Below are 25802 nucleotides of genomic sequence, written 5' to 3'. Positions count from 1 at the left end.
TCTCATGGATATTGTTGAAATGAAAATAAAAAGCCGAAGCTGTGTTTCTGAAATAGACCAGTGTCAACGCTTTTGAATTTTACATTTAGATACATAGGTCACGGGCTTCGTTTCCATGGTAACATCAATTCAATTTAAGAAACCACAATTTTCTACTGAAATTTGAACAATTTTAGATCTTAGTTTTAGTATGTAAGTAACAAATTATCAATGGAACCTGAAAAATAGGTATTACAAATCAAACTGCTAGACTTTTTATTTGAAAATGGCCGTAACAAGTAACCTTTTACCCAACTATATTCCAAATAACATTGGTTGCCATCATCCATTTTCTTACATTCCGCATAACATTTCAATATAACTACATAAAAGAAGCAAAATATTGATTATTATTCAGAGCAAAAGACTCATAAAAATATTTCAGCAAATAATGGTTATTTCAAAATAGTTAAAATAAAGAAAATGTACAGAAGTACGTACTTTCAAGATAAAAGCTATTAATTTTGCGCGGTAACTGACACGTAACGTCATGACGTCAATGACGTCATTTTAAGGCAACAATGTTTTGAAGCGTTTCTGCGGCAATTTATTCATTATTTCTGCATTATTAAACCATAAAGCATCAGATCGAAGACAAGTTCATGATTTGTTTTCAAAAGAATGAATATACAAACACATTTAGTTTGTCGTAAACGTTGTCGTAAATCGTCACGTTAGCTTCCGGTTGGACATGCGCACATACAAATATGAAGGTAACCTACCTCCTTAAACGACGTAGACGTCAAAGCTTCATTACACTAAAGTCTGTCCCACCTAATTTTAGACCTCCGGCTATAGTGTATTATCAAAATGTAACGGCTTTATTTCACTCCCACGACGTCAAATATGTGATCAAATTATTCATCGTATATGTTACTAAATGCATGATATATATCGTGCATTAATACATATAACACCGTATAACAAACACGGACATGGCAAAATATAGGAAGAAGAAGACTTTTCGTCATTAAAAACTTCCTCACACATTGTATGGTTTTCCAACACTAATTGCTATTCCAAGAGCGACTACTCGCGCGAACTTATTTAACCTTTCAGGTTAATAAATAAAATCTGAAAAGTAGATTTCTTCCCCTCAACTGCAAAATCAGTTTACCGCCTTCTCGTCACAGTGTTTTGATAAACGCCCACATATGCGGTATTGCACAAGTTATTTTTTAAAGAACCAGTTTTCTTGTACCGCGTTACATCTGATGTAAAGTTCAGCCTTATATTTGGTGCCCCACAAGGACCAGCCTACAAGGATCAGGTTTCAAGTTACATTCGGTGCCCCACAAGGACCATTCTTCTTATCCACTTATCTTCGGTGTCACACATATCCAGCCACATCTAGTGCCCTACAAGGAACAGCTTGAGGATAGTCTATTGTGTAAAGGGATATACTGCTGACACTATTACCCTGCTATATGACCTGGACAGACTCCAGAAATGTTAAAATGACTGGATGATGTCGTTGCGAGGTGATCCGCTAAATCAATTGAGTCCCCGATCCACGGCCAACTGACACATCTATCTGGGACAATTCATGTTGCAGCCTTAGTCAAGAAGATCAGTTACTCCCAAGACTTCCTCCGAAAAAAAGATCTTGTTCAGGCCTATTCTGAACCTGTAGGCTACATCGCCACGCACATTAAAGGCATTGACCTCCAGATTGTGCGATGGCAATTAAAAAAATTTTTTATATAGATATCAGAAAATTATTGCTTTATTTCTATACTGAGAAGCTTTGAAACTTAGTTACTGATAGATTATATGAGCCGTGCCATGGGAAAACCAACATAGTGGGTTTGTGACCAGCATGGATCAACACCAGCCTGCGCATCCGCGCAGTCTGGTCAGGATCCATGCTGTTCGCTAACAGTTTCTCCAATTCCAATAGGCTTTAAAAGCGAACAGCATGGATCCTGACCAGACTGCGCGGATGCGCAGGCTGGTCTGGATCCATGCTGGTCGCAAACCCACTATGTTGGTTTTCCCATGGCACGGCTCAATTATGTTATGGAAACACATAAGAAGTAGTTACTTTTACATATTTTTAGACCACAGGAAAAAAAATTATTGAGGTGGCGGCATAGGTTCAATTCCCGACTACAGCATGTTTGTTTTTCTTGATTTGGCATTTTTAAAATAGTTTAGACGCAAAAACTACTCATGTTTTAATGTTGATAATATGACCGAACTTCAGTTTTAAATAAAGAATTCGACAATCTGTCGCCAACATTCTTCCCAGCGCCCGAGCTAACTCGCTTTAGTTTCTGGTCATTTTCTGCAAAACCCTTCGGACACCAGACTTTGAAACATCCGCCACAGCTGACCCACCATGCAGTAGTTCAACGCGAGACGTAATCATCCCTTCCATTTCATTTTAGTCTGTGGACGGACCGTGAAGCAACGAATTTATCTGCGCCATATGCCTATACATAACATGTATTTTTTTTGTACGACGCTACCTCAGGGTGGGGTTATGTGCAAAACTATGATGACATGGTAATATTATAATTATCACATTCGACACATTGATACAATTTGGGGAAACTGGACACACGGCTGGATGCCCGCACGCACGAAAGGCACAGGGCGGCAACTTCTTAGATGATTGTATGTACTTTACAGTGTACATCGTCGTACTCATACTTAGGAAAACCCATACTTTCAGAAAATCCAGGTTAAATTTACATAATTCTGTAGGAGTTACTCACTGAATCACCGACATGCTTGAAATAGAGCAGACACGTTCATTAGGAATACCTAATTTAAGTAAACAACCATTAAGAAACAATTTTTCGAAAATACGTTAATAGGTTATATCTATTAATAGACAATGGGGAAAAATATTTTTCCGTGTTACTAAAATTAGTATTCGCGGAAATTTGCAATCGCTATTCTCGGAAGAAATTAGATATAGATATCACGTGACCGCGCTTAAGTATACTAATATTTTGCAGTCGTTGTGACATTGTGTGAATAAACAGCAAGAAAGTTACGTCTAGTAAACTGCCAGTTTATAAAAGTTTTAGGATTTATTTCTGCAGCAATCGAAACGACAGTAAAGGTTAGTGGATATTTCCTGTTATGTTTTAAAATATTTAATTGCCGCGTATTACATGTATCCTGTATTCGGACGGTGGCGTAGTGAAACCAAATCCAGGATGTTTATTTTTAATCGAAACAAATTGCTTACATTGTTCCTATTGCTGAAATTGTGCAGCGACGAACACATTTAACAGTTTTATGTCCAACAACAAGGACAGTTGTCATTTTCAGAAAACCTTGATCAGTTTTATTGTCCTGGGTTTTATTAAATTTAACGCATCTTAAATGGGGATTGGTCAAGTGCCGTGATTTTAGTGCATTGACCATTTTATGTTTACATGGCCTAGTTTTGGAAAACAAGCCAGTCTGTGAAGAGAAATATATGGCGAGTACCGATGGCACTTCTTGCGAGTTTTAAAATATGTGCCAGTGTATCCTTTGGTTTAAAAGTCTACAATTAATGTACCTAGGTTTAAATATACTGGATGGAGAATAAAGACCTGTTTAACAAATTTACAACACTGTGAAATAAAGTCAAAAATAGCGACAATTTAAGTTATTGAATTTCTACCCCGGATAGCCGAGCTACCTCGCTATCTGCATAATTGAACAAAGCGATACCGGCCGGGTAATATACCAATATAAACACTTTTTCACTTCCTTGAAGATAAAGTGACTTGTCAAAATACCCGGGACTTCATCTTTTATCTATTAATCGTCAATGCACTATAGATAAAAACTATATTTCATCTAGAGCGGTGCATGTCTGCAATCATATTTTACTTTATAAATGCATAATATAATATTGTCTGTGCTTATAGTACTTGACGTCATATCAAGGTAGTTGTCAATATAGGCTATGGATGGATTGCTGACCAAACTTTATAAAATAAACAAATAAATGATAATAACACGAAAAAATATGTGCACGGGCGGTTATCTCCGTTACCAATATTGACATTTCTCTTCGTGTTTTACGTCGTTGCAGTTTATGGTGCCACAATTGTTGTCATTGACTAAAAGGGCAATTTGGAGTATGTAAATGTTTAAAATCGTTGATTTATTTAGCTTGCATAGCCACAAATGGTTTTTTACATTGCAGAATTGAAAATGCCGCGTGGAAGACCAAAATCCAAGAACTCGTGCAAGGGTCGCGCCACATTGAGGACTATTGACCGGAAGCCAATACGTCCTCTAGAGCGACAGCGCATGCGCCCCTGGCTGATGGACCTGCTGGACAAAAGGACATGCCACCAACTCGTCTGGATGAATAAAAAAGACAAGACGTTCCGTGTCTCATGGAAACATGCAGCTGGTCAGACGTTCGATCCTGCAGCAGATGCCACCTTGTTTGAGCTGTGGGCAAGGCATACAGGTTAGTACATTGCAATAAAGGGTTACAGTTACGGTCCGGTTTAATACTTCTTCTGATATCTTAACAAGGAGATGAGTGAATTTTAATGGACGAGGTCGATGTCCAGGTCTGTGGGCTGCTGGACATGAAGTAAATATAATTGACATGCAGACCATGCAGTGAATATAAATAAGACCTTGTGTAAAACTTCCTGGACTGTTCTTAAATGCGATGTTTGTTTTTCAGGAAAGTACTACCCTGGAGATCGTCCTGACCCCAAAAAGTGGAAGGCCAACTTCCGATGTGCCTTGCATAGTGTACCGGATGTTGAGGAAGATAAATCACTCGGTGTTCGGCGTGGAAACAACGCCTATAGGGTGTACAAATTCCTGGATGAAAAAAGAATTAGAAAACCAAGCATTAAGAAAGAAAAAGGTAAAGTATGTTACATGTTACAACATTCGGATAAAGTAGTCATTTGAGTTTGTTTGGTCGCGTGTCCGGTACCCGCGTGTCTCATCTTGGTGAGCGACATGATGTTTTACTGTACAAAGGGTAGATGAGAGGGAATTGACTGCTTTACTAAGTTAGCCTACATGTTGTCTGTATTCATGAGAAATATTTCGATTTATAAACCTCAAGACCTTGAACAGCGGATCACTGCATGATCATGAAAATAGGTATATTATATTACGGGTTGTATTGTTGTACTTTGAAATATGATACCGGGTGCAGGAAGACATGAAAAGAATTGGCATGCATTCAGTAAACGTTTTTTGCAAAGGACTTGTCAGTATTATTGGGAAAGAGAACATGTACGAGTAAATAAATGGTTTATTAGTAATTATTTTTGAATTATTGGTTCCAGATGAAAAGAGCTCTGACGAGGATTCCGAGTTTGAAGATTTTGCAGTTGTTAGGAATCTCGGAACAAGGTCAAGGCCGAAGAAAATCGATGAGGACGAGTTCGATAGTGAGGGATCAGAGGTAAGTTGAAAAGCAAATAAAAATACGTCATGCAGCCTTTATTTTGATCATACACCTTGTTGTATAAATAAGCAGCCCATGGTCTGAAAACATGCGCACTCAAATTTTGATAAAAACTATTAGGCTAAAGCGATCAAGAGTGGTTCGTTTTATTGAAGCTCTTGTGTGTATATTCTGTTTTTTAACTAAGTAATTTTATCACTGCAGACTGGTTACAGTCCTTCCCATGAGAGTAACCACTCAGACTGGGATCTCACAACCGAGGATTTAAGACGTCAGGATCACGACACAGAAGCGGAGAGGTCGCCCCTTCCAAACTTCGAGGAATTGTGTCAGTCCTGTCGTAAGTATCTTTTTTAAAACAATGTCACCCGTACGAAAAAAGAGCAGTTAAAAGTGTTACGGATGTTTGGTAACAGTAGGTTACAATCCTTGTCATCAAGGTACATATCTGTCATGGGTTATTCATCCAGACTATTCGAGTTTTAATTGTCCGCTTTTAGTATTGATCATGACTGTTTATTATGGCATGCACACATTGCACAATGTTTATTATCTGCGCATAAAGACATTTTTGTGCAGTTTAATACATGTCCAGATAAAAGTCGAACCTACTTGGCATTGTCCTCAAAAGATAATTATCTTGAGTATGCAGATAAATCTTTCAATGCGCAGTGTTCAAACCTCAAACTTAAATAGCGATAAAATATCTGTATATAAATAAGATACACTAACAAAGTGAAACTTCCGAAAACACTTTTATCTTCAGATCTATGAAATAAATAGTTCGCTAGACACACAATGATGGTTCATTATTAAACTTCCTTGGTATAAAACCGCTTATGTACATGCTTGACAACAATTGTTCATAACATACATGTTCTTATAGTATGTTCAGTGTTAATAGTGATTTTTCCTGTTGTAATTGTTGAATATTTACGACGCTAGAAGTTTTAAGATTGACATTCTTTTCTTCTTCGTTTTAGCAAACAGCTTTTCCAACAGAATACCCAAAAAACAGAAACGAGTCCCTGATATCCCCACCCTGGAGACCATGAACGCTGTACAAAACCTGCAAACAATGGAAACTGAGATATATACCCGGCAAGGTATACATTTTAACTCGAACCATTGAATTTTCGTATTATCATTCTAATATCTAGGTTATCTATCATTCAATATTGATAAACTCTTCACTTTTACTGACGAGTTATTTGATTTATGACAAAAGTACTGGTATCGTGATAAAACTAGAAGATAGCGTACAAAGTATTACATAAGTATATTGATTGTGTCCCATCCAGTTCAGATGACGAGCTTGTGTCCACTGTGACTCTTGAAACGCTCTAATCAAAACGCTCTGAACTGGTTAGGAAACAAGCATACATTTGTATATTGTGTTAAAAATTACAGGGTCTTGTTTTTTCTAAGTATGGAAATTGAACTTGTTTTGCAGGTCCAGCAGTGACTGACCACACCTACACAGAGACAGAACAATCCGAGGGGGAGCTAATCCTTTTCTTGAATGTAAGTGTCATATACAACTTGTAACTCTTGTGACATTATCTAAAATACAACATACTAAAAGCTCCCATTTATTTAAAGCCCCGAAATGTAAAAATATTTTATACAGTTTTATAGTACATTAGGTAAAGCAAACAATTAATATATTATGGTCATTTAAGATACTTAATGTATTATGGTCATTTGTCGTGTTTATACTGGAAAAGAAGTAAGGTTAAGATACTTAATGTATTATGGTCATTTGTCGTGTTTATACTGGAAAAGAAGTAAGGTTAAGATGCTTAATGTATTATGGTCATTTGTCGTGTTTATACTGGAAAAGAAGTAAGGTTAAGATGCTTAAAGTAAATGTGACCTTGACATTTCAGTATGATACTGTAGACCAGGACATGGCTGAGGAGTCAGACTACATGGAGGGTTTCTGGAACTCTGTTATTGACACAAGTCTTGATGTACAAGAGGAAGTAGTTTCATCAGGTAATTGTCGTTTATAAACGTATTTTACATAGAATACTAGATTAGATTTTGAAAGTAAAGTACACTGGTTTAAATAGAAAATTTATATCGCTCTCTTAATTGTCTTTCCCTTATATTGATTATTGTGTCTTTTTTTGCAGGGGACTGTTTTGATGGACCCAGTGTTATAGTGATGGAAGAGACAGATAAATCCTATGACTATGTAAGTATTTAAAAACAATATTGTGTGGATAGAATAAGTGCTAGTTCAAGGTGAGATCCAGATAAAAAGTACTGAAAATAATGCACGTGATGCCGTGCGCTACTGTTTATTGCTATTTTAACCGTTTTAAGGTATTGTTTAATAATATCTGCCACAATTACCTAGTAAACAACTAACCAATTAGTTGCCAAAGACTCCTGATGTTATTGAGGAAATATGGTCAAATATTATTTATTTAAATTATGTATTGTTTTATTTTTTCCAGGAATACACAAGTTTGTCGCAGCTGTAGAACTATACAAAGGCAACTGGATCTGACTGGAGGAGAATGGTTGTTACAATGTACATAGATGTCTGAACTCCTTAATCTGAACAGTCCGAGATACGCGAGACATGTCTCCGTGTCAACAGTGATTTCGGCCGACAATATGTATACCAGCACGGTATTCTGCAGCCCGATACTTTGTGACTATCATGTATGACGACATTTTGTGGTCATCATGTATGTAAACACTCTGTGGCCAACATGTGCAGATTGTGTGCAAGCAAATGGCCAACATGTTGTTGTCTGTGAGATAATACACTCATGATGTGTCTGAAAGTGACACGACGGGAAAATGTCCAGGTAGAGCAAGTGACGTTGATTCATACAGGAAGGATAAAATTGCTTGTAGTTCCTGGAAACTTGGAAAGCCATGTTAATAAACACATACAAACAAATAAGACAGAGACAATAGTTCTTTTTCTTTGTTTTAGAATATTAATGACCAGTAGATAGCAATGTTACTGGAAAAATTGCATTTGTTACAAGTGTACTTGAAATTGAAACGGTTTTTTGTTGTTGACAATTGTTGTACATACTGTAAGATACTGACTGATTAGTGTTAGTTTATCTAAGTTAAAGTATGAATACTTTGCAGATTATGATTAGATCTGTGCAATATGTATGTGATATAGTCCTGATCTTTTTGACATTTCATTTCATAATTAGATGCATTCAACATTTTGTTTACTCTTTTTATGATAATGTGGTTATTGTTGAATGGTGATGTAACATTATATATATTTTGAAAATAAAATTTAAAACGAATGCTGTTGTTACTGAAGTGTAAGATGTTTCACAGAGCCCGACTCAAACAAATGAACCGTGCCATGAGAAAATCAACATAGTGGGTTTGCGACCAGCATGGATCCAGACCAGCCTGCGCATCCGCGCAGTCTGGTCAGGCTCCATGCTGTTCGCTTTTAAAGCCTATTGGAATTAAAGAAACTGTTGGCGAACAGCATGGATCCTGACCAGACTGCGCGGATGCGCAGGCTGGTCTGGATCCATGCTGGTCGCACACCCACTATGTTGGTTTTCCCATGGCACGGCTCAAATTAAGTTTCAAACATCTGTTAACGTTTTAATTCGTTTATCCGCCCATCCCTACCCAAGAACAAAGCTTTTGGTCAGAATTGTTTGTCTGCACTGATTTCGCACCTATTCTAGTTCGAAAGCTCGTCAGGTTCTATCAAAATCTAATTGAACCACCGTGCACTGTTACAACCGGCTTGGGATATATCGAAACACGCCACGTCATAATTATTAAACAAGATGCGGATATTTTTCAAGTAAAACATCCGTAACTGCATCACAGACTAGACTTTAATATGATCTTTGAATGTCCAATATTGTCACAAGGCCCAGGACATACAAGACATGATATATGGCAAGGCAGTGTACAACACACACACATATATATATATATATATATATATATATATATATATATATATATATATATATATATATATATATATATATAGTTAGGTAGTTCATTTTCAAACAAATGCGATATACCTATGAGTACATACAATCAGTGCAGACGTTTTACAAAGTACAGTATATGACAAAACTTGAGACCATTTTTGAATCAAAAAAATGATTACCATATTTGTCTTTATTAGCAACACCCTGTAATCGAATCACAACATCATGACAGTTGAAATATAAAAGGGTAACTTTTGATTTATAAAACACAGCATATTGTACACTAAAGTAAAGTATACACATTTGCAAAAATGATAACACACGACAAGATCAAAAGTATTATGGCAAAGTAAAAGGAATAAATAATAACCGTACTTACAAACAGATTCAGTGCACTATCAAGTTATTGCGACAAAAGGCCAATATTAAATGATAACATACTGTATGCATATAAGCAGAATGAGCACGATGCAGTTAAGGTCAATGCAGTTATCCGCTTCTTGCGTTGAGGTGACGATATATGAGCCGTGCCATGAGAAAACCAACATAGTGGGTTTGCGACCAGCATGGATCCAGACCAGCCTGCGCATCCGCGCAGTCTGGTCAGGCTCCATGCTGTTCGCTTTTAAAGCCTACTGCAATAAGAGAAACCGTTAGCGAACAGCATGGATCCTGACCAGACTGCGCGGATGCGCAGGCTGGTCTGGATCCATGCTGGTCGCACACCCACTATGTTGGTTTTCCCATGGCACGGCTCTTATGTGTTTTCTCCACAAAGTAAGATCATGACTTGCTATATATTCAAAATGATCAATGTATATACGAAACATTAATAACAAAAGCATGTGTTCTGCGACCATATATGTTATACATTTCAATAAACTTTGGCATATTTGGTCTGTTCTGATGTTAGTAATAGCAAATTGGTATAAATGATTACCTTAAATCAATTTACATTAAATAGTTTACATTTTAGTAAAAATGAAATTTCGTCTCTTGAAATACTGTCTCTAGCATTTAAAGGTGTTTTCCGTCTGCCATCTATGAGACGGTACTTTTAACTGAGTAACTATTGCAAAACCATTTTATATCAATTATTAATTAAATTGAGTGACTGTAAAGTGGAGCCCTACTCGAGTGTCTCACCTAGTCGACCAATTTTGTGCAAATTGATCTTTTTGTTAAAAATTGCATTATCAACATGTATCATTAAAACCAAATGTCAATAGATTTTTAAACTATATTGAACCTGAATTTGTTTAATAGGGTTACCTTCCTAGTCGTTTTCTTTCAGTTAAAGATACACGTTAATAACATGTTTATTTTATATATGTGTTATAATTTTATGAACTGAAAAGAGTAAGAAAACAAGCATGCAAATTCACTGCCGTGCGCGTAATTTCTTCAGCACCGGATGTTCTGATAGTTGGGTGTCCATCGTCCGTTAAAACACTAACACTCTTAGCAACATTCCTGGAACAATGTTACTCAAACTAGGACGCAGTGATCAAACGAATATGATCAAAAGACCTAAACCTATGATAAAGTGTTAAGGTGGATATTTAGTTACATTTAGTCAATAAGCACTACAGACCTGTACATGTTTAGACAGAAGGTTTGTACAGCACCGTCTCCATGTCAACCCGACTTTGTTCAGCATGCAATCTCCGTAAGATACTGCTGTTGGTTTTTCAAACACCGCAAAGCATTTCGAAGTCCGAAAACCCATATGCAGAATCATTCGCTATTTATACGATTTTTTCCAAATACACGTTACTTCAAACAACTTTTAAAAACTTTTATGTTATAATGAACAGTAGAAACTTCTTCTCGCATCCCTTAAAGGTCCATTACTAAGGGAAAGTGAGTTGGCATTTTTTTTCATAGCCAGTGCATAAACTTCTGCAAGACACTAAATAATGAAGATTGGCAGGTCAAAATTTACAGGAGGTCTTTGGAACTCAAAGAAATGTATGTGTATTATATTGAAATTTCAATGAATCGACAGAATGACCCCCAGGTCTTTTTAACTTTCTTCATATTTCATAGAAAAATAATTGTACATATACTGCGATTTATTTCGAATTTCTACATACCAACTTTCATTTTCCAATAAAATGAATAAGTTTCTGTGCTTTTTAAAAGAAATTAAAATGTTCACTTTCCTTAGTATTGGACCTTTAAACATGTGCACGCGGACAAACCTTCCAACACTATGGTTTCTCATCCTCATCAAAACAACGAAAATACTTTCACTGTGTTTTATTTTTAAACAGTTAAAAATCAAACACTATAGTCAAGCTCACTCATTATTAATTATTTATTCTGGAGGCAAAATATTTACACTGAAAATAATCATCTTATCACAGTAATGATACATTCTTACCACAGTGGAAAAATACTTTATAACTGCAATGAAAATGCATTTTGACGAGGATGGCCAGCCATTAGCGACCTGTAATGCAATCACCTACAACTGTTTTATGGAGGCTCGCCTCGCGGTCAAGCGTTTGTTTTTTTTTTAAAAAAAGGTTTCCAACTCGTCCCCGCTGTTTCGTTCCACGCAAGGGTTTATACTTCACTATTTTATCCATTATAAGTTATCCGGCTGGCTACAGGGGTGTTGTTTGAGCATGAGAGAAACACAAATTTAGTAAGCACTTCCGTCCCAGGGGAGCAGGCGTGGCTTCTGCAAAATAAAGAAAAAGTCGCCAGGGTGTCCTAAAAAGGAAAGAAGAGAAGAAGGAAAGAAACTGGTTTTTCGGAAAGACAACATTAGGACCGCATTCAAAGTGTATGTGGCTGCTGTTACATACGCCCCGACGTAATTCATATTTATGTTAATTATCTCAAAGAAACAAAGAAATTTACCTTTAAGAAAACTTAATTTTAATTATTTTCCCCAAATTAACAGGTGAGTTCATAAAAATGTGAAAATAAGGGATATATATTATATAAAACTGCAGTGGAAAAGGTGTTATTAAATGCTCCTAAAATGCCCCAGAATGCAGGAGTTGAAGCGCTTCATAATTGTCCACTCCTTATCCCAAACTGAGTAAGTCAAAAAATGATCCGCCACTGCATTTTCTATTCGATATGCTAACTGTGTCAATACGTTCCTGAAGAATATGTATAGCGGCTCGATCCGATTTTCCGAAAATGAGTACGTTAAACGATTTGTATATCTTTGTTTATAAACAAGCGTGTTCATATTGTGTTTGATACCGGCTTAGTGGTTTTAATTCACAGTGACAATTGATTGCAATAAATCTATTATATACTGGATTCTTTTCTGAAAAGGTAAGCAATATTTTGTTTTCAACTAGTAGGCTAGGTAGCTTCTACATTGGTGGCCGAGCGTAGTACATCTGACAGTCATTTCTCATTGTTTCTTGTAGCCCGTAGGTGCGTGTCAGTTACGGAGCACAGCCACTTCTTTGGTCAGTAATGATGCTATAACATTCGAGTAAATATAGATACTGCACTAGTTTACTATATAGAGGACATATCTATTCATACTAAATCATTTTTCAACCGAAAAAAAGAGATACTACATAATAATGTACATGTATACTAATACCGTCATTAAAATGCAATAGGTAGTACCAGAGTTCCAGAAACAGTACATCTAGGTTGGTGGGACCGCAAGAGCTTTAAATCCTGGGAAACTCGGGCGCATTATTGTGGGGCACGGGGAGATGAGAATGCAGGGACCTCGGGTAATGACGTAGGCCCCGTTAAGTTTAGGCTGCAGTGATCTATACTCTGGGATAACTCGGCCACTAACGTAGGGACAGGGGAGTTGAGGCTGTGGGGGCTTGTACTGCGGGATACCTCCAGCACTAACGTGGAGCCCGGGTCCGGGAGGTTCGGCTGTAGGGGCTTTTACCATGGGGTATTTCTTGCACTAACGTGGGGCTCGGGGAGGTAACGCTATAGGGGCTTGTACTCCGTGGTGCCTCAAGCACTAACGTGGGGCCCAGAGAGATTAGGCTGCAGGAGCTTGTACTCCAGGGTAACTCGGCCACTAACGTGGTGCCTGGAGATGTCAGGGTGCAGGGGTTTATACTCTGGGGTACCTCTTGCATTAGCATCGGACTCTGGGAGGTTTTTGCTGCAAGGGCTTGTTCACCCGGAAAAAATGGGCTCTGACGTGGGGTCCGGAAAGGTCCGGCTGCAGAGACTTGTTCTCCAAAGTCGTTCTTGCATTAAAAATGGGCCCGGGGAGGATAGGCTGCAGGGGGGTGGGGTACACCAGGACAACTCGGTCACTGACGTGGGGCTCGGACTGATCAGGCTGCAGGGGCTTGAACTCCGGGGTAATTCGGGCACTGACGTGGAGCCTGGGGAGGTCAAGCTGCAATGAAGCTTGTACTACGGGATAGCTCGGGCACTGACGTTGGGACCGGAGATGTCAGGCTGCAGGGGTTTGAACACCGGAATAACTCGGGCTCTGACGTGGCCCGGCGAGTGCAGGCTGCAGGGACTTGAAATCTGGGGTTACTTGGGCACTGACGTGGGATATTTATATAGCTATAGCCTGGGTAGCGTGTGTATAATATAGATAGCCTGGGTGAACTCTTGGTCTGAGCGTATTTATATAGCTATAGCCTGGGTAGTGTATGTATAATATAGATAGCCTGGGTGAACTCTTGGTCTGAGCGTATTTATATAGCTATAGCCTGGGTAGTGTATGTATAATATAGATAGCCTGGGTGAACTCTCGATCTGAGTGTATTTATATAGCTATAGCCTGGGTAGTGTATGTATAATATAGATAGCTTGGGTGAACTCTCGGTCTGAGTGTATTTATATAGCTATAGCCTGGGTAGTGTATGTATAATATAGATAGCCTGAGTGAACTCTCGGTCTGAGCGTATTTATATAGCTATAGCCTGGGTAGTGTATGTATAATATAGATAACCTGGGTGAACCATCGGTCTGAGCGTATTTATATAGCTATAGCCTGGGTAGTGTATGTATAACATAGATAGCCTGGGTGAACTCTTGGTCTGAGCGTATTTATATAGCCATAGCCTGGGTAGTGTGTGTATATAGCCAGAGCTTGGATGACCTTTTGAACAAAGTGTTTATATATCACTGTAGCATGGCTGAACCTTTGACCAGAGTCATTGTATATATAGCTATAGGCTGGGTGATAGTGTATACATAGTTGTATAAATGGCTATAGCCGGGTGTACTTTTGCTCATAGTTTGTGTAAAATGAAGATAATTATATCTGTTCAACCAAAGGGCGAAAAGGCATACCCAAAGTTAACCTGGATTCGTCTTGCTTTAGATCCAATTGAAGGATAAAAAACCCATAAAGCACCACTGTACATGTAACGTGTAATACATGACAATTATTAGGCCTAGAAATTGTTTGAGCATTTTACCGGAAAGAAACAATCTTTTTGTATGTCTTAGAATTTAAAATGTAATTAGGTTAAGCCCTTGACGTGCACAAATACAAAAGTCTATACAGCTAGCTTCCACGTGTGTGCAGTAATCGTGAAGAAAAGCATTCATTTCAATACAAATTAATTGCCTGAAAAAATCAGTCCTTTATTTTTTATGTGTTTTATCCATATATTGATTCAATCAACGATATTGTATCAAGCAGTTAAACAAGTGCCACTACACCACTGCATGTTAATATTTAAATAACAATAATAATAACTGATAACATTTTCATAAAGTCTTATTGTCCATTCACAGAATGATTTGTGACATTAATCTAAATACTAAGAACGACCTAAACCTTAGTGTAGTGAGGAATTTAATTAAAGTTAAAAGTATGTACAAGAATAAATGTTTTGCAATCCGCGCACCATCATAAATGAGAAAAGTACGGGGTGAGGGACTACATATCGAGCAACTAGTAATTCGAGGGCAGAGCGCGAGACTATTGTATCTTATTCTTTATTTATGAATAGTTACAATAGTTTCGCGCTCTCAGTCACGCTACATGTACTTAATGTAACAAAAATTACTCTTCCGCTCCTAGGACACTAATTAAAACAAAAGTGGATAAAGCTATAAGGCCGTGTAATTCATATAACGTCGACATTTATTTTACTTTTTTACTTCCTTCCTGTCACCCCCCCCCCCCCCCCCCCCCCCCCCCCCCAAAAAAAAAACTGCCTGTCAGACTTAAACGAACAAACTTCTATTCATGTGATAGGTACATTTCCTTAAGTATCCAAGTTAATTGAAAGAAGGTTAAGTCCTATTTGAATGGATTACTTTAAGACTTTGTGTCGGTAAATCAAAGGTCAATTTGACATTCCGTTTTTGCGATTAGTTTTACAAGTATATGGCCATAAGATAGCGCTATAAATTAGATTAAATTTTGTATCCCCGACCTTGAAATCGTTAGGCTGGAATGCTCCAGACATACTTCAGGCCGAGTATTTATTGTCCGTTGCATAGTTGCCAAGGTCAAGGTCATGACGGCCCAGCACAGAGAACTGTGCCGGTCAGTATCTGGACAACATGAACCAGAAGGCACTAAACGATTGCTCCGGTCAGAGGTTGGCCCTTATTTCCTTGAATAAGAGATTGACATTCTTACCATGTCCAAAAATATCTATATAACCAACAACGTCCTAGTGCTGTCCTGGTCACATTGTCAATGGTATTCTTTACAAATCGCTCTATTAAGTTGAATGTTTACAGTCTTTCGAGAACAAAACAGCAACACACATTGCTAATGTTACATCTAACACGTCTTCATCGGAACAGATATAGCACGTTTATTTTATTTTTTATTGGATTTAACGTCGCACCGACACAATTATAGTGTTATAGCCGGCGATTTTTTCCCAGGCCTTTGTTGGTGGAGAAAGAGCACATTTGCCCCTCCATGCATTATTTGATCATGGGCGGGCGTCTGGGTAGAACCACCGACCTTCCGTAAGCCAGCTTGATGGCTTCCTCTCATGAAAAATTCAACGCCCCGAGTGAGGCTCGAGCTCGCATTTGTTAGGGACAAGTGATTTCAAAGCTAAAAAACAAGGCTTCATATAAACAAAAAGCACGCATCATTCTTAGTTGGATATTGTGTTATCGTTTTATAGTTATTTCAACTTACCAAATGGCACGTTACAAAAGAATATCATATAGTGCAATGACAAAGATGAGTCTTATCTAACTGCTTAATGTAGGACAGCTTAAAGAAAAGGCTCCATGCAGTTTCAACTTGTGTACAATCTTTTGATGCAATTAAATTACAACACGAGTTCCAACAAGATCGTTGCCAATAACTTGAAATCTTAGGCTGAATATTCGGCGCATTTATTTATGTGAATCGTTCAATTCCTACAATAAACCTACTTTGACTTAAATCTTTCAGGGCGCATAGGTCACTGGGACCAAATTTGGTTTTCCTTATATTTCTTTTTTTCAAGCAAGTGTTTACTTTTTTTCAAGAGTTATTATTGATTTATTGTACAAAAGTGAAAAAAAAATCATTTGATAAGTGATTTCTTGCTAGTCAAAGTGAATTTACCTCCAAAACAGAAGAGGGCAGAGTTAGACATCGTTAAAAATACTGAGTTACATGCGGTAAAGGTTCTTTTCAATGATGTCAGTGGTAAGCTGAAGGCGGGGTTTATGAAAAAAAAAAGTTTATACCGGTAACACTGAAATGCAGAGGCATATTAATAGGAAAAATGAGTTTTTCATAGTGTGATCTAAAGTGTAAACAGAACAGAACATATCTTCATTTCTTACATAAATAAAACAGATACCTGCCCTGTATACAGTTTTATTCTACTGAGAGCAGAACACGAACCATAATTAAATAATTTATAATTTTGAGAAAAATATTTTAACAGTACTCTAGGAAATGAAAGTTAAATGCATTAAGTCTGAGTGTGAAGTTCACTTTGGTACGTGACTGTTATTTTCAATTCTCGGAACGAACCGTGATTTGGCGTATGGGAGTGTCCAGGAGATTTTTGAAAACGACATCCGGTATTTTGGGGGGAAAAAGCTGTTAAATTATTTTATTTTTGTCAAACAGTGCTTGGGTGATAACAGCGTGACTGGAATAAGATGTTTTCTTTTTCTGTATATTTCATTTAAAGAAATCAAAATTGATGATAAAGATGACAAAATACCATAGAACAGTGACTGTGGTAAAATAATTTGGAACTTTGTCTTAAACAATATAATAGACTTAAAATATAGCAACAGTGACAGTTGTTTTTGTATGCGCCGATTTGAAACGAAGTTGTTATTGCATTGTTTACTGGTACTTGGGCTTTTAAAGACCGAGTATATGACTGTACTTAGCAGACGACTGTTCCAGGAGAAATTGATAGTCTCGAGAATGTGTGTCATTAAAGACTTGTAATTACAAAGTTTTCTTGTCAAAATTTTCGTTCAATAAAACTCAACAATATTGACATCACGTGATGAGGCGTCATCGTCGCTTTTCAAAATGGCCTCTCAGAGGAGCCCACGGGAATCTTGGTTTTGATGCAAAAATAACAGTTTTGTGTAAGTTCCTTTTTTTTTTGCGTGGCAAATACATGTCCTTTTACTTTTAACGTAGAATGATGTCGCACATATAAAAATGCATTATTACATACTCTATAAATATGTAATAAGTTTTGTATTTTTGCCGTGAACGGTCCGAAATACTTTTGTTTATTTATTTATTTATATATTCATTTTTTTATTTATCTATTCATTTATTGATTTATCTTTCATAAGCAAGAAACAGGTGTGTTAATAAAATTCTTGGGGTGATTTGTGCTGTTTTATTTATTTGAATGAATGGGACGAAAAGACTGTCTGAAATGAAAAAAAAAAACAGAAATCGTAAGAATAAATTTGTATTTATAATGTTATAATGAACTCCTTATTGTAAAAAGTAAATATATATGTATTTTAAAAATAAAATGTTACGAAATGAATATCTTTTTCATTTCTGTTGCTATTTCTTATGGCAAACCATAACCCAATGTGTCTGTAGGTCTATGATTTTCAATCCATATAATTAATATGCATATGATAAAATATTAAGAATAAATAATGTTTTTTCAAAATTATACCATTTACACAAACGGATAACGTATTGAAAACTTTAAATCAAAATATCTTCTTTACAAAACTGTGAAATAAAAACAATATGGTTTATACACACTCCAAATTTATAAACAATTTTAATTAAAAGTTAAATGTATTTTCAGTACCTTGTTGTGATATTCCTTCCACACATTAAAGTTTTTAATTTGTTGTCTTTTTTTTTTCAAATTTATCTTAATTAAATTGATGCAGACCCTACTTTTATAATAATAATAATAATTTTATTTATGAATGAATGAATAAAAAGGGACTGGCCACATAACAAATAGCTTCTTAAAAATTAGAAACATTTTTCTCTAATGGGGTTATATACAGACAGATCGTTTCCCAAATTTTAATACAACAACAACTTACAACTTTATATTATATTATACATGTAGTTCACGTGACGTTGTTTTTTACATAAATTCTTACCATTTTTTACTTAAATTATCAAACATAATACGAAATAGCATTTTTATTATTTATGATATTTTATATATTAACATAAATGGATAGAGGGGAGAAAAACATAGTTTTAGGTAGAGACAAATGAGAAAATATTTCCCCTGCGCGTACATTTTAAAAAGGTCTCGGTCTCCAGTAAAAATGATTCCGAGACTTACTTCAATTACTAAAATGCGCACGAAACTGAGGTGACTGGAAATGCAAAATTTACTGGATGTAAAAATATATAATTATTATACTTCAAAATGAGAAATAAGAATCAAAATAGAATAAGGTTGACAATGGTAGAAGTATTTCAGTTAAACTGGGTGTCTAATAAGAAATTTAAAGTTTCTGTTCCAAAGATTTCCAGCTCCTCCAACTTTCATCATTTTTTTTTGTCACGAGGTAACGTTTAAATAATAGTTGTTAGTTTTAAAAAACTCAAGTAGTTGTCGAAGAATTTTAACAGACATTTTAATGTCTCTATGCAAACAAATGCTTTTAAAAATTTACCAAATATTTCTGTATTAAACAACTATAGAAAGATCTTGATTTGTATTTTTATATTACTTTTGTGTTATTCACACGAGCTCCGCCTTGCAAAAAAGTTCAATAAATGTATATAAACAATAAATGATCGATTCAGGTAATTGAATGTTATCATAAAATACCATTTGGACACCGGTATTTTGTCAATATAACTATAGACGAAGCATGCGCGGTCATTTGTATACATGTGCTTTATGCTAAATATGTTGAATGCATTTTGACATTGAAAGTACAAACACGTAAGATGTGAAACTAAAATTTATTCAGTTTTCATAATCAGTTTTCAGAAAATCGAAATATAAATTGTTTTCATCTGTTGACTACGTCGTTTACAATCGTGAACCAGATATTTTTTATGAAAAAAAAGAAAAGATTAATTAAAAACAATAGACGACTTGGAATACCGTATTGCATGCTGAACTACGAGACGTAATTCATGCAAATACCGCGAAGTACATATATGTACATTTTCCTGTAGAATTTCATTCTCTTCTTTAATTTTATTTTTGAATAAACGTGCATCATTGCTCGGGAAAAACACTTCAATTTCAGTATTTTACAAGTCAATGGCCACAATACAAATGGTTTGAATCAAATTGAATTTTGTATCCACAACCCTTTCGTTCGTTGCCTTTAGAATGGGCAGAACATATTTCAAAATACACATTGAGATCATAAGCCTTGTTGATTCTCTAGACATTTCGGACAACATTACCTTCTCTTATCCAAGAAAATATGGATAAACCTCTGGCTGCTCAGTTATGTTATGATTGCCCTGCACAGGGAATTTACTGTGTTTGTTAGTATCTGCACAACACTTGAGCATGGGAAAACTAAACGATTGCTCCGGACTGAAGTTGTTTTTTAATGAAATGGTTTTAGAATCAACAAGGCTATGGTCTCAAACTCGTCATGTGGTATCATATGAAACCGCGCTTCTGATGTCAAATTACCTGACAGACTTTCAATGGAGTAGGGGAGATTGTCGTGCATGGTGTGCATGCATATTTATAAAACAGCTTTTATTAAATTACACGTGTTTTAGACAACAAAAACATCTCATTGTGAAGCTTTCATCTAGCAGGTCTCATTGGAAGAGGAATAACATGCAAGTTTTAATTAAAAAAAAATTAATAAAATAAAATAACACGTACCGAAAAGTCTTCATTGGAAGAAAAATAGCACCTACTTCAGCTCTAGAACAATGTTTCATATGAACAAAAATAACATGTAAACAACTAAAGCAAAATACTTCGTCAGAACAGAAATAATACATACTTAATCTTTTAACCAAACCTTCAGTAGAACAAAAATAGCACAAAATTTTGGTCTGGAACAAAATTTAATTTTCAAAAGAACAAAAATAACACGAAATTTTGATGAAGAACAAACCTTCAGTAGAACAAAAATAGCACAAAATTTTGATCTGGAACAAAATTTAATTTTCAAAAGAACAAAAATGACACGAAATTTTGATGAAGAACAAACCTTCAATAGAACGAAAATAGCACGAAATTTTGATCTAGAACAAAATTTAATTTTCAAAAGAGCAAAAATAACACAAAATTTTGATCAAGAACAAACCGTCAAAAGAACAAAAATGACACGAAATTTTGATGAAGAACAAATCTTCAGTAGAACAAAAATAGCACAAAATTTTGATCTGGAACAAAATTTAATTTTCAAAAGAGCAAAAATAACACGAAATTTTGATCAAGAACAAACCGTCAAAAGAACAAAAATGACACGAAATTTTGATGAAGAAGAAACCTTCAATAGAACAAAAATAGTACGAAATTTTGATCTAGAACAAAATTTAATTTTCAAAAGAGCAAAAATAACACGAAATTTTGATCAAGAACAAATATTCAAAGAACAAAAATAACACGAAATTTTGATGAAGAACAAACCTTCAATAGAACAAAAATAGCACGAAATTTTGATCTAGAACAAAATTTAATTTTCAAAAGAGCAAAAATAACACGAAAATTTGATCAAGAACAAACCTTCAAAAGAACAATATAACACGAAATATTTATCAAGAACAAACCATCATGAGAGTAAAAAGCGCCAACGCCAGACAACGAAACATTTTAGGCTGATCACTACCAAATCAAGTGTAAGCCTCCGTGTGTATGTGTGTGTATTTCACACAGCGTCCGTACTGCTACCACCAATGTCCCAAGCTGGGAACCATCAGTCAACATCTGTTTCGTCCTTTCATCCGAGGAAAGGCTCGAGATAGTAGGGCAGTAATGTTGGCCAAATATTACCAATTGGTGGTTGGCTTCCAGCTACTAACGTTCCTTCTGTACCATAGCCAGCTGGAGCTTCTTTCAGCAGCTAGAGCTATCTTCCTGACGGCAGCTCTTCTTTCTTTTCCAACAACCCCAAATGCATTCAACATTTTTCCACACTGAGTGGGCAATGAAACCCCTGCAGCCAACCTCAACAGGAAAGTTCATTCTCTGCCATCCTCGTTGCTGGCACTTCGTACTTTCCTCTCTTCCGCTCGTTGGATAGTAGGTACCTTTCTTCCCATGGGACCCGGTAAGTTCCACAATCGCAACCCTTTTGGCCTTTTCCACAGGTCTAATCGCAAGTACTCCAAATATAAATAGTGATAATCTTTATCTCTTTCTGTAGCAACGTGTTTTCTTTTACTTTACCGCGTTTCGGTATAAGTATGCGTTTATTTTCGCGGAGCGTTTGTTCTGGGGTTTACTGTAGTGCATGTTTATCCTCACATTATGCTCATGTTCACATAAAAGACTGTAAATAGGTTAGGACACATTTATACTGACTTTTACGGTAGAACATGTATATCCTGATAATGCTGTCAGGTTTGCATGTATATCCTGACAGTATGCGCATGTCGCATGTATATCCTGACAATATGCACAGCTTAGCATGCATATCCTGACAATATGCACAGCTTCGCATGCATATCCTGACAATATGCACAGCTTCGGATGCATATCCTGACAATATGCACAACTTCGCATGCGTATTCTGACAATGTGTACAAGTCACGTGTATATCCAGACAATGTGTGCAGATTCGCATGCGTATCCTGACCATGTACGCAAGTCACGTGTATATCCAGACAATGTGTGCAGTTTCGCATGCGTATCCTGACCATGTGCGCAAGTCACGTGTATATCCAGACAATGTGTGCATCTTCGCATGCGTATCCTGACAATGTGCGCAAGTCACGTGTATATCCAGACAATGTGCGCATCTTCGCATGCGTATCCTGACAATGTGCGCAAGTCACGTGTATATCCAGACAATGTGCGCAGCTTCACATGCGTATCCTGACAATGTGTGCAGCTTTGCATGCGTATCCTGACAATGTGCGCAAGTCTCATGCGTATCCTGACAATGTGCGCAAGTCGCATGTATATCCTGACAATTTGCACAAGTCACGTGTATATCCTGACAATGTGCGCAAGTCACGTGTATATCCAGACAATGTGTGCAGCTTCGCATGCGTATCCTGACAATGTGCGCAAGTCACGTGTATATCCTGACAATGTGCGCAAGTCACGTGTATATCCAGACATTGTGCGCAGCTTCACATGCGTATCCTGACAATGTGTGCAGCTTCGCATGCGTATCCTGACAATGTGCGCAAGTCGCATGCGTATCCTGACAATGTGCGCAAGTCGCATGTATATCCTGACAATTTGCACAAGTCACGTGTATATCGAGACAATGTGTGCAGCTTCGTATGCGTATCCTGACAATGTGCAAAATTCGCATGCATATCCTGACAATGTGCGCAAATCACGTGTATATCTTGACAATGTGTGCAAGTCACGTGTATTTCCAGACAATGTGCGCAGCTTCACATGCGTATCCTGACAATGTGCAAAAGTCGCATGCATATCCTGACAATGTGCGCAAGTCATGTGTATATCCTGACAATGTGTGCAAGTCACGTGTATTTCCAGACAATGTGCGCAGCTTCACATGCGTATCCTGACAATGTGCGCAAGTTACATGCATATCCTGACAATGTGTGCAAGTTGCATGCATATCATGACAATGTGCGTATATTCAGACAATGTGCGCAAATCCTTATAATATGCTTATATAGCATACTAGTTTATATCCTGACAATATGCGCATGTCGCACGAATATCCTGTGAATATAACAATGTGCGCAGACAACTTGCGCAAATTCACGTCATAGTAATACATTTTATGTTCGGATCTGAATCTACTCCCCCACCCCCACCACCACCACATGAAATCTTTAAGAGGTGTTAATAATGCATGTATGTATTCGGCAATATACAGCATTCTGTTAAATTTCAGTGTCATAACCTACTAACCGGGAACCTGAGAATAACATAGCATAACATATCATTTAGTTGGCGTTAAACACAACATACATTTATGGCCGAATATTTTAACATGCAAGATTAAGTACTGATATTGACCCAGGTCCCTTGAAAACTGTAGGAGTTATCTGGACAAGGTGAATGTTAGTATTGCAGAATATACAGCTTTTAGTAAAATTTCAAAGGGCCCTCACTATTAAACAGGGTATTTTGTCCTGACAATATGCGCAACTTCACTTCATAGTGGTATGTTCTTTTAGGTTTGAAAAAAGCAGGAGTTATCCGGATAAGAATTTTAGGACGGGGAACATAAAAAGTGACAGAGGCCTTCTTTGAATTCTGAAGTCAAACATATTGCTATTTTTTTCTTGTCTGAGATGTTTATACGGGAACGATTGTTTTGGGCGAGACTGTTAGTTGATAATACTTGGAACAAACTGTGATTTGTCATTTAAGCCACAGCAGATTTTTGAAAATGACGTCTGTTTTTTTTTCATTTTGAGCTATTGAAACTGACGATATCACAGAACGTTGGCCGGCGTGAAATGTTTTGGGACTTTTTCTTTAAAAGACCGAATATAGTTACGTAATATAGACGGCAAATGACCATGTATCGATATCTTTTTTATTTTTGTATGCAACCTCCTGGATTGTTGTCTTTTCATTTATTTTATTTTTTTGGCATCGAATGCTTGAACTTCGGCTGTATAAAAGACCGAATATAAATTATGTAAACAGCAGACATGGAATAGTCCGGACAGTTCCTCTTAGTGGGGCAGAGAAATCTGGAGATGTCTTAAAGCATTTTAAGATACAGATCTATAATAATTAAAGACTTGTGATTAAGAATGTTTCTTGTCAAAATTTTCGTTCACTTGATCTGGTAAAAAACAACAATATTGATATCACGTGATGAGGCGTCATTTTCGCTTTTCAAAATGGCCTCCAAGAGGAGCCCACGGGAGACGTTTTTAAAGCAAAGTTAACTGTTTTGAGTAAGTTCCTTTTATTTTTCTGTGTGGCAGAAACATGTAGTGTTTTTTTTGGCGTAGATTGATGCATCGCACAAATAAAATAGAAATGCATTATTACACACGCTATATACTTGCAAGTCCGGCTCGCAATGTTAGATTTTTTCCGTGAATGGTTCGAGATTCTCAGTTTTATTTATTTGAGGTGCGGGCTGAAGTGGGTTATTTACTAAAACCATATTAATATGTTGCTTTATTTTTGCTAAAAAATGTGACAAACAAAACATTTGAAATGGACTTATGATTTATGTTGTAAAACAGAAATCTTACAAAATTTATATACATTTATGTATTTACAAAAAGAAATCATAAATAAAATAATAATGAAAAATGATTTTTAAACTGTGGACGTTTCATCAGGTAAACTATAAAGCTGTATTTTGTAGGTCTATGACGATCAGTATATATTCATATAATAGAATCTTCAGGAGAAATAATATTCTTCAAAAAAAGTTATAATCTACAAAAAGGATGAAATGTTGAAAATAATAAATATACAAACTATGAAATAAATACAAAATGTGGTTCATACACAATAGGAACATTTCAGAATACAAATTTATGCAATCTGTTTTTTTAAAAACATTCACACTAAAGTCTTAAGTTCTGTTAGATATGTTTTAATTATATAGGGTTTTTACTTTCGTGAATAAAGAAGAAGTAATAACTGTAGAAATAACTCAGAAAATTTCTCTCCTTTTCTAGTAAAATACAAATTTCTCATATCAGTTAAGTTGGTCTGCAGTTCGCAGTTCGCAGTTCGCGTTTCGAATTGCGAACTGCAAACTGGTCTGCAGTTCGCAGTTCGCGATTCGAATTGCGAGTTCGCGATCAATGCGAACTGTAAACTGGTTTGCACTTTACGATTCAAATGTCAACGTGCAGTCTGATCTACACTGTCCTGTGCATTGCAGACAAGAATGCATTTCACGGTTGGTCTGCAGTTCGCGTTTCGAAT

General features: G+C 36.5%; 2 protein-coding genes and 1 long non-coding RNA gene across 8 annotated transcripts in view; 2 read left to right on the top strand and 1 right to left on the bottom strand.

Moving 5' to 3' along the window:
- The first annotated feature begins 2986 nt into the window (after positions 1-2986).
- Positions 2987-8727, top strand: LOC123564156 (interferon regulatory factor 1-like). Its single transcript, XM_045357520.2, has 10 exons — positions 2987-3112; positions 4196-4468; positions 4694-4882; positions 5316-5434; positions 5642-5777; positions 6421-6543; positions 6891-6961; positions 7327-7435; positions 7576-7637; positions 7903-8727. The coding sequence occupies exons 2-10, from the start codon at positions 4204-4206 to the stop codon at positions 7927-7929; spliced, it is 1101 nt and encodes a 366-aa protein (XP_045213455.1). The 5' UTR covers positions 2987-3112; positions 4196-4203; the 3' UTR covers positions 7930-8727.
- Positions 8728-10127: 1400 nt separating this feature from the next.
- LOC123564153 (uncharacterized) overlaps positions 10128-25802 on the bottom strand; it is a 37560-nt gene continuing 21885 nt past the window's right edge. Inside the window, exon 3 of the long non-coding RNA XR_006688952.2 lies at positions 10128-12079. This is a non-coding gene — a long non-coding RNA (uncharacterized LOC123564153). The remainder of the gene's footprint in view (positions 12080-25802) is intronic.
- The window catches only part of LOC123564151 (interferon regulatory factor 2-like), a 38906-nt gene continuing 25655 nt past the window's right edge, over positions 12552-25802 (top strand). For 4 of the 6 annotated variants that reach the window (XM_045357510.2, XM_045357517.2, XM_045357508.2 and 1 more), the window contains exon 1: positions 17487-17531. In XM_045357510.2, the coding sequence (XP_045213445.2) occupies positions 17493-17531 (39 nt within the window). In that variant the 5' untranslated portion in view covers positions 17487-17492. Of the gene's footprint in view, positions 12691-17486; positions 17532-17555; positions 17896-25802 lie in introns of those variants that run through there. The other 2 variants (XM_045357511.2, XM_045357512.2) reach the window with 2 other exon arrangements.

Source organism: Mercenaria mercenaria, chromosome 2 (assembly GCF_021730395.1).
Source record: "Mercenaria mercenaria strain notata chromosome 2, MADL_Memer_1, whole genome shotgun sequence".
NCBI lineage: Eukaryota > Metazoa > Mollusca > Bivalvia > Venerida > Veneridae > Mercenaria > Mercenaria mercenaria.
The sequence above is the reverse complement of the archived record's forward strand: the minus strand, read 5'-3'. Positions and strand labels throughout refer to the sequence as shown.

Coding starts and splice junctions, on each gene's coding strand:
- LOC123564156 (XM_045357520.2), top strand. CDS start 4,204: ATGCCGCGTGGAAGACCAAAATCCAAGAACTCGTGCAAGGGTCGCGCC. Junction 5,435..5,641: donor TCGATAGTGAGGGATCAGAG/GTAAGTTGAAAA, acceptor TTATCACTGCAG/ACTGGTTACAGTCCTTCCCA. Junction 6,962..7,326: donor AGCTAATCCTTTTCTTGAAT/GTAAGTGTCATA, acceptor TTGACATTTCAG/TATGATACTGTAGACCAGGA.